This window comes from Perna viridis, chromosome 10 (genome assembly GCF_037379345.1).
Source record: "Perna viridis isolate PV_CMFRI_1.1 ecotype Kerala chromosome 10, ASM3737934v1, whole genome shotgun sequence".
In the NCBI taxonomy this organism is placed as follows: Eukaryota; Metazoa; Mollusca; class Bivalvia; order Mytilida; family Mytilidae; genus Perna; species Perna viridis.
The window spans coordinates 25,664,455-25,674,337 of record NC_142454.1 but is presented as its reverse complement, the minus strand read 5'-3'; the positions used below and the strand labels follow the sequence as shown (position 1 = coordinate 25,674,337).

Sequence of the window (9,883 nt, the reverse complement as noted above, 5' to 3'; positions counted from 1 at the left end):
ATACATAAAAAATTGTTTACACAGTGTGTGATTCATTATTTTTATAGTTAGTCATATCGGATTTATATTCAGTTAATATTTTAAAGCACCCTCAACAACATTTAAATTTTTGTTTTAACATACTAGTGAAGGATAACACTACCTTATTTTTCACTGCATTAGTACACACTTAAGTGATATACTTACTCTTCATCCTAAACTTTTGCAGTAAATACAATTATTGACTATTTTAATTCTAATATGACGTCCTTTAGAGGCTTTGAGACCGCAACTGTGGTTGATTCTGGATTGCTAAATGGGCAGCGACTTATTGAATGAAAAGTTTCAGTCCAGGCGTTGTACCTGTCCATGTGTGACCTTATAATAATCGACTGTGCCATATCTAACACAATTCTATTTAATTCGCTCTTTCTTTCATTATAAATAATAATAGTAATTGTTTTACTACCGACCATTTCGACTGACACGGTGTAAAGTGTACAGCCTAATATGGACAAATATGGCGGGTCTTAGATTACCGTTATAGGTCACGAATTTGTCAAAAAAAGTACCGTAAATGTCCTTATAAAATCGAAATAAATCACGGAAACTACATTTTACCATTGTTTTAGCACGGGCTGACCACTTATGCCGCATTATGTTACCCCGATCGACAGCGAGGGGTAAACTACCGGCATAAATGGTCAGCCCGTGGTAGAACAATAATGAAATGGAGTTTCCGAGATTCATTTCTTAATTAACAAAGTATACTTATACTTGTATTTCCATAATGATAATAAAGTTCTACGGTCAGTTCACAAATACGTACGTATGTACGTTGAAATCGATTTTTTTATGTAAATCAATTCAAAATATTGAGCATAAAGAGGAAACATTTTAGAGTGCAGACTATTCTAAGTTATGTATATCAAAGCGCAGAACATTTTTCATGACAGTCAGGTTGGTCAGTTCATTGCATAAGGACGCTTACCCTACCGGTGCATCTGGTCCTTGCTCCCAGTTTTTAGTGGAGTCCGAGTTGCTCATTTACTTTTGTTACTTTTTATGTATAATTTTAGTTACTTTATGTTGTGTATGTCTGTTTTCCATGTCTGGTCTTTGTCCCTGGATTACATTCTTTTGATTACCGCTATAACCTTGGTTCCTTTGATTACTCTTTCGCATCCAAGCAAAAGTAATTTATCAAAAAGTCTCTCATGAGATCCCCTCGGTAAAGTTAAATAGTCTCAAAAATGTAATAAAGTACGGATTTTCCAGTCCGTCTAATATTACACTTCGTTACACCGTAACCGTTTAAGGGAAAACGTCTTTAAATTTTGAAAAAAGGGTATTTGTCTGGTTTTCAGTAAAGCTAGAGATGAGACGTTGGTTGAGATAATCTGAATTTTGATCAAAATAAAATGAAATAGAGATACCGCACTTTTTATAATTCGCCACAAAAATGTGATACATTTATACCCTCCCAAAAGTTGCATGTCTATGTCCATCCGTCCTCGCTCAATATAATATGAACAAGTCCATATATAACGTATTAACTTCGTTAAAAGTCCATAATTGATAAACATATATGACCTGGGCTCCCATCTGTTTGTAACTTTTGTTGATTATGTGGAAAATGATTGGATCACTGTATCCCCCTTTCCCTTCACAGTTTCTTGGTCAGACAAAAATCGTATAAGATGAAGAAAAGGAAACAAAAACAAAAGCAACAAATATTATAGGCATCGTCTACTTTTCTAAAACACCCCCCATTATGCAATGTTTTACTTAATGTGCCTAACTAAAACAAGAGCGTTCCGGAAAAAAAATGAATATGTATTCTTTATTTTGAAAATTAGTTATTATTCTTTTTATTAAATATGGAAGTGGACAGTTTTTAGTGGTGCAATCGCACCACTAGAATTCTATGCGTATAGCTCTTCACTTACGCTATGCTTTTTCGACAGTGACCGAAGTAAATTATTAACGTGTGAAATACCAACTGCGGCATTCCACGGTGCAGATAACCATCTTTAAGTTGTATAATATCAGACGTTAGTATTGTCTGTTGCCCTTTGTTTAAATGTAGCATTTTATTAACAACACAGTGATAATCACAAAAACATTTAAATAACATTTCAATATTGACGTTTTATCTTGATTTAAATGAGATGCCTTTGCTCCGCATGAGTTATCGTTCTTGATTTCCAATTTGATAGTCGTTATCTTTGCCAAATTCGGGTGACTTTATTTTAGGTATGGCACATCGGCATCAGGTCTGTTTTATTTCAATCATTTCAGTAATTTTTACAATGTAAACAAGTCTTAATTGCAAAGTTTTCCTTTACAATACATGTTTAACCCCGCCACATACTGTTTGTGCCTGTCAGGAACCTGTAGTCCAGTGGCTGTCGTTGTTTTTAATGTTCATGTTATTCATCTTACATTTTTTTCTATACAAATGCAGATTAGGTAGTTTTTTGTCTTTGATGAAACTTTGAAATGCAGTGGAAGGGATCAAATTGTTTTCAGCTTTATGATGAATTAATTTTAATCTGAAATATTTACGATTTTTTAAAATGAAAATGATGACTTTTTGGTACATAAGCAGTACGGGAACATAACCGACAAATTGAACACTGGTCCAGATAACTCCAAATATGCATTTAAGAATGCAGACAAGGAAATGGAATCATTAAGTACTAGTCCATATAAAATACAGACACCGTCCATATTAACGTGATTCAGGGTGAACAAAAACCAACGAAAAAACAATGTTTTTTTTCAATCTACATACTTTATCCTATGATTTTACGTATTAGTTGTCCTTTTCATATTCAGATCTATACTTTTGAGAAAATCATACATTTATCTCCCACTAAAATCAACCAAATCGAACAAAATCAGGAACGATAAATTTTGCAAAGTGCTAATTTCATGTACAATCTACATAAATTTTATCTCAAAAGCGCAACACCAAAATGAAAAACTATGACTTGTTATGTGGTCTGTAGCTGAATATATGAATAAGAACTAAAAGTGAATTCGGTGGGTATTTGACATTGATGAACCACCTTCTGTCTGACTTTAATAAAGATTTCTACTTTATACGAAAATTCAATATTCTTCTTTCAGAAAAGCGCTAGTAGTAGCGCCTCTGTTAAATCTAAAAGAAGTCCTATCATAAGACTATTGAGGCAGATAAAGGATGCTTACACTATAGACAAGATAAAACAAGCTAAAGAGGAGTATGACAGATTAGTCTCAGCTGACCAAGGATTTCAAACCTATCCTGGAAGGGTATGTCTTAATAGTATACACGGATACTGTATGTACAGTCAAGAGTTTAATTTGACGCTGTATGTATGATGGTAGATTCTTGACACATGTGTACACTCCTTGAGACGTTACGGTTTCCCGCAAGCACGATACCCAAACGCACGCTAAATGCTTACCAAACGCACGATAAACGAATGCTTCCATCGTGCGTTTAAAGGAACGCTCCTATCGAGCGTTTAAACGCACGAAAGACGAACGACTAAAAATAATACTATTGACATATAATGAAGACAGAAAAAAAATAGAAAATTAAATTCATGATATTTAATAAATTTATAATAGCAAAAAATATAAAAAATAACAATCAAATTAAACAACTGCTTTTATCGTGCGCTTAAACGAACGCTCCCAGTGTGCGTTTAAACAAACTCTTCTATCGTGCGTTTATCGTGCATTAAAACGAATAAGAGAATCGTTTTGTCATTTTTCATATAAATTTATGCATGTTTCATATTCTTGGAATGGTTAAAATATCGGTCAGAGCAATATACCACAATAATGGGTATTACGTTCGTACATTAAGCACACTTCAAAACGATATCCTATTATTCAACTACATGACCATACTCTTAACATTTACAAACTACACCCAAACTCTAGAATCGATGCCGCGAGGTTGCAAATTTGCGATGCAAATTTGGTCGCGCCCTCAGTGGGATTCGAACCCCTTCTCTTCTCTGACATCTATGGCAACATCGCCTGCAAGTCCAAGGCTCTAGACCATTCGGCCAACTTGGCTATATAAAATATAGCTTTCGTTAACCGAGTGATTACTTCCTCGTAAGTAAATCTAGAGCGCGAACATTAGCACATGATGTAACTGAGCAGGACAACCTCTGATGGTATCGAGTAAGAAAATACAGGATCTGTAACAGCATACAAATACAGCCACACCAAGTATATAATACATATAAGAAGTCTAATGGGTTGAGGCAACTCTACCATCTTACATCTATGGCAACACCGCCTGTACTAAGTCCAGCGCCCTAGACCACTCGGCCAGCTAGGCTATAGCCTAGCTTAGTGGTCTAGGGCGCTGGACTTAGTGCAGGCGGTGTTGCTTTTGATGTCACAGCGGTGCGAGTTCGAGTCCCGCGGAGGGAACGACCAAAAATTTGCTTCGCAACTTTGACAGTTCTAACATCGTTGGGAATTTTTCAAACCCTTCTATAAGTTTACGTTATCTTCCCTGTATCAATTTGATATCAATTTCATTTGTCCCTCCGCAGGACTCGAACTCGTACCGCTGTGACATCTATGGCAACACCACCTGCACTAAGTCCAGCGCCCTAGACCACTCGGCCAGTTAGGGCGCTGGACTTAGTGCAGGCGGTGTTGCTATAAATGTCACAGCGGTACGAGTTCGAGTCCCGCGGAGGGAACGACCAAAAATTTGCTTCGCATTTGACAGTTCTATCATCGTTGGGAATTTTTCAGATCCTTCTATATGTTTATATATATATCTATCTATATATATCTAGGGTATTTTACCAGTAGATAAGCAAGATGTAGAAAGAATAGAAGCATTGTCTCCGTTAAAGAAACACGCGGGTGTGCTGTATGAGATGCTTACCACTGATAGAAATGGCGTCCCAATGCAAAAAGAAGCCCAGGAAGAGCTCTCTCGATTACTTGTTGCAAAAGAGGCATACGATATGCTTACGGCTAAACAGGTACATGTATGATGCTGTGCTTCATACTTCCTTAACAGACTTATCCGTAAAGGATATGATTTTCATTCTCTGAATCTTGCTTTCACAAATAGAGATATTCGACCTATAATTACATCTCTACGTTAAAACTAAGTCATTGTTAGTATTGCACTACCTACTACTCCAAATCCAATCCACTAGAATTATGGTGACCAATTTGTTCAAGTGATGGCAGTTTTGATGTGATTATCATTCTTTGGTATTGTAATGTTACTTAGTTCAGCTTTCAGTAACTGCGAGCATTCTTTAATTAAGTGGATATCTCATTTTGTCTATATGGTTCTGGTGTGTGTAGAAGTATTCCATGGAGAGGATTTTATGTACTATCGAGTGGGTTTTGTTGTGTGTTTGTTGTTTCAGTTCATCTTTTTACTTCACATTAAAGGGAAATGGTTAAAGCCTTCTAGAACTAGCTTAATCCCATCGCAGACATGCATGTCCACAATCAGAAATGTGTCCTTGTGTTGTTATTCTACGTTTTAGTTTATTTTGAAGTAGTGTCATCGTTATGTTACTGTTTAATTGTGAGGCCTTTCAAATGTTACTGAGGACGTTTGGGGACTTCTGAAAGTATTTACTATGTTTTATTTAGGTGATATGCTGGTGCATTTAAGGCGTTTTTTTTCTCTACTTACTTGAGTTGCCGCTCTTTTACCTAACGGCTGTCAATATGTCTGGTCTTTGAACATATCAGATACCAGCACGAATCTGTCGAAGCATCACAAGGAAAATCCAGAGACCTCAAAATCCAAAACGTGCAAAAAGGACACTACTATTAGTATTTATATACAAAATGTTGTGTAGACAACATAATAAAATAAAAGTGCATTTATAAAAAAGCGAAGACAAGGAAAACAAGGCAGCACAAAAAATATAAAGCGATCTTTGCAGGTTTTAAGCAAATTTTGTGACATCTAGGTATTTGTTTGCTGTATCATTTTTTGATAATTTGAAAGTTGATACAGTATTAAATTATGATTCCCTTTTTTTAGCTTGACGAGAAAAAGAAGTCTCGTTTGTGTGAACTTCCAGACACTGTCACAATTCCACTAGAAGATTATGAAGAAATGAGAAGAAAAATGAGGCTGCAAAAACAAGAGATTGATGAATTGACTGTCAAGTATAATGACTGATACTTCTTAATGAAAATCAAGATATTCATTTAACAAATTATTACATATACCTTATACGGGTTCAGCGTAAAGTTCCACTCTTCAGGACAGTTCAAAAGAACTTTTCAAGTTTCGTCCAAAATTGAAGTTATACATGTATGTATTGATCAAATTGTAAATTGTGCATTACCTTGCATTGAGTTTAATGTCTTCGGATTTATTTTTTTTACAAACATACATATGGTACATGTACATTTTTCATATACGTTCCCTCTTCTTTTTATTCTGTTTTTTTTTCTTTGAATTTTGTTGGGTCTTTGGTAAGCCCCGTATAATTAAATGGCATTTACTCGGTATTTCCCATCGTTTGACAAAACGGTCTATTTTGGGACCATGTGAATGGTACATGTACAGTGTATAAGACCTGATTTATTTTAAATGTTATTTAATTAGTACTGTATTTTTTATGGGCACAGTTTATGAGTGCTAGTACATGTATGCCGTAACAAACAACAGATGGAACAGAGTAAGTTCTGAAACATGGTTTGGGAACGATCATTAATTTCCATTCGAGATACGATTAATTGTTAATCCGTCACACTTCTGTCCTTAAAGGACTTTATACTATTTAAAAAGATACTTGTTTATTTAACTCGAACTACGATTTCGAACGAACAATTATAATAATTTCTTCCCTTCAGATCCAGTAGAAGACAACACCAAGGTCATTACGTTGTCCTTGGTTCCGGAGATCCCATCAGGCCTACTAAGATAGGAGATATGTACGATGGTCTCTTCGACATACAATGGCACGATGTTTTACCTATAGCTAAAGAGTTGTATGACGATGAAACAGAAGCCTTCCTGTTCTTACGGGATCTATTATTGGTAAGCTTGAGCCGTGTGAAGAGTTATATTTATTGCAAGTTCAGTTACAACAGACCCTTTTGTGGTAAGTTGATGTGCCTGCTCATTATACACTTCCGCGAGGTAAGGTTTGGGTAGAACAAAAGAATTTTCCTCGCGGAAATGTATATTGAGCATGCTCTGTGCATGCTTATCAACTACCCCACAGTTAGCCCAAAAGGGTCTATAATGCACATGCGTAGAAAACACACAAAGCCTTGAAAATCAAGATAAAGATGAAAAATAAGCATACAAACTAGTTTGCAAATTAATGTACACTAACGAAGCAACCAAACGAAAGAATAAAATTGAAAGTTGGATAAGTTACAATGTATAAGGGTTAGACTTTGACTATCAACAGGGAAGACGGGATATTTGTAGATGAAACTGTAAGGTTTGCGTCTCAGGCTACCTGAATTGCATATGTCGTACATGTATCCAACAACGTATTTCATTCTAAATATCTTTTTAAAACTTCATAAAACAATATAGATAGACTGCTTATTAAAGAATTTACTTGTATTCTGGGTTTCTCTTTCAGAAAGCATACGATTTCAGTTCAGAAATTGCCAGAGATGAACAAGAGAAACTGGTGGGACAATTAAACAAGACAGTTTTGGAACCTACTCTTTATATGGAAGGCCAGGTAGGTACATGCAGACGTGTCTGCAGAACAAGAACGTATAATTTATCACTTTGAGCAGGAATGTTGTATCTATTAATTTCGAAAACTTAATTCAAAGCAAAAAAAAAGGTTTTTTGTAGTACTTTTAATGTATTTAAACGGAGGAATGAGTGTTACAGTAGTAGTGTGATATATCAACTATAAGTACATGTATACATGTAACCCATCTCTATTACTGCTTGTGCAGTTTTTACATTCCTTGTAAGGTTAAGAATTTTCGCTGGACTGGTTAAAAAAATTTCAAATATGATTTTATATATTCAGGAATATCGGAAACGAAGCAAAGATGATCCTGAAGTGGCTGAACAAAATGAAATGTATGCAAAGGAAATCAGAAAAGCAACCGCATCTAAATCACTCCCAGCTTTATATTCAGTGGGTATCAATATTCTTTACTAAGAATGATGCATTCAGTTCTTTAAGAACAAAATTTTCCAGTAGAAATGATTTTTAAGTTATCTGGTGAGATTTTATTCTTTCCAATCTTAATAATTTTTTGTCTTACTATGCTCTTGTTTTCATGAAAGTATTCAATACATGTACATGTATGCACATAAACTGGAATGCACGTTTGTTTTATTTGAGTCTTTTTTATGTTTTTTGTCTTTTTCAGCTATTCAAGAAGTTATATCTCCAGGAAAACTTGAATTGGTCAGAATTCCAATACGTCGATCGGTTGGGAATTTATTTGGATAAATGTGTAGAAATCACGTGGTTAATGAGCGTACATGATCCACCAATGAGATTCGTTCTTGCAAGAAGAGACGAAGCAATAGACATGAGTAAATTTATGTACTTCAAAGTGAAGGGGAAAGTAACGGACTATACTATATGGCCTGCACTGATTCTATTCAACGGAGGACCAGTTATCAGACACGGACATGTTATCCCTAAACGCCATATCAAATAACGGCAAAATGTTTCTTTAGTGCAATATTATGTTAATAGAAACTTCAGGGCTTTCTTGTTCGATTTATAAATGACATTTAAGGTTACTGTGTACAGATATTTTGCATGTTTCAGAAACTAAAATGCTGATGTCCCAGTTATTACACATGAATGTCAAACTTCATGGTCAGTTATATCTTATTGCGTCTAGTACTTCGGATTTCAAAAACAAATTCATGGGTGTGAGGAAGAAAAGAGTACGGATAAAGACTGATGAAGCGTGGTCTTATATACAATGTATATTTTTTTTTTATTATTTTTCGTTGAATTTATTGTTTTATAGACGAAAAGGGTTGGACATTTGCTCCCCTTAATCCAACAATGTAAATTTATAGTACTCCAAATACTGACATAAATGTGACAGTTTATTCATTGTCTTAATTTCTATTTTTTCCGTCACGCTACGTCTATTACATGTACGAATTACGTCTTTGATTTGAAGAAAATGTATGTCGTATTTCAACATGTTTAAATAGTTTATTTAGATTAAATACTGTTCAGTGTTATCCTGTCCATGGTTTCAATTTTTGTTTTTGTTTTTTGTTTTTTTGTTGTTTTTTTTGTTTTTTTTTTTTTTTTATCGTGTTAAATCAAATCAATGTTGTTCTTTTGTTTTTTTGTTTTTTGTTTTTTGTTTTTTTATCGTGTTAAATCAAATCAATTTTACCGGTCATTGTTACCACCCGAAACATTGTCACTGTCAACATTATAAAAATGCATTCATGGTCATTTGTTGATGTCAATAAAATCCTCTGGAAAAATGAACTAATGAACTGAAAGCGGAAGAAGCAAGCTCTATGTAATTAACAACAAAAAGTATAGATGTAACGACAAAACAAATAGCAATTAACCTCGACCCACGCGATTTGCGTAGTTGTCCTTAATCACATTGGTCTAGACGAGGTATGGTTAGAGTTACCTCTCTTTGGTCGTAATCGAATAGATCCTAATATAATAATTTATTCCAATTTCTTATCGGTAAGATTAATGAACATATGTTTTGATTTTAAATTCATTCAATTCATATCACGACTGTTTAACACCATTAGTTTGAATAACAACAATGTAACATTTCATTGTTGACTTGCCCTTTATCTGTTTTATTGCTTATAGTTGTTTGCGCAATGGATCAATTAATTTTAACAATGAAAGTATTCATTGATTTCTTCATACAGACTTATATTATATACTGAAAAACTATT

General features: G+C 34.5%; 1 protein-coding gene across 1 annotated transcript; it reads left to right on the top strand.

Moving 5' to 3' along the window:
* Positions 1-2,182: 2,182 nt before the first annotated feature.
* LOC148605137 (uncharacterized) lies at positions 2,183-9,121 on the top strand. The gene is made up of 8 exons (XM_088550874.1): positions 2,183-2,255; positions 3,115-3,279; positions 4,800-4,991; positions 6,023-6,150; positions 6,844-7,030; positions 7,590-7,694; positions 7,998-8,108; positions 8,347-9,121. The coding sequence occupies exons 1-8, from the start codon at positions 2,238-2,240 to the stop codon at positions 8,641-8,643; spliced, it is 1,203 nt and encodes a 400-aa protein (XP_088407000.1). The 5' UTR covers positions 2,183-2,237; the 3' UTR covers positions 8,644-9,121.
* Positions 9,122-9,883: the final 762 nt, after the last annotated feature.

What these genes read in the sequence shown, in the direction of transcription:
- LOC148605137 (XM_088550874.1), top strand. An exon ending in ATTGATGAATTGACTGTCAA is followed by an intron (nt 6,151 to 6,843) that starts GTATAATGACTG and finishes TCTTCCCTTCAG; the next exon opens with ATCCAGTAGAAGACAACACC. An exon ending in TCTTACGGGATCTATTATTG is followed by an intron (nt 7,031 to 7,589) that starts GTAAGCTTGAGC and finishes TTTCTCTTTCAG; the next exon opens with AAAGCATACGATTTCAGTTC.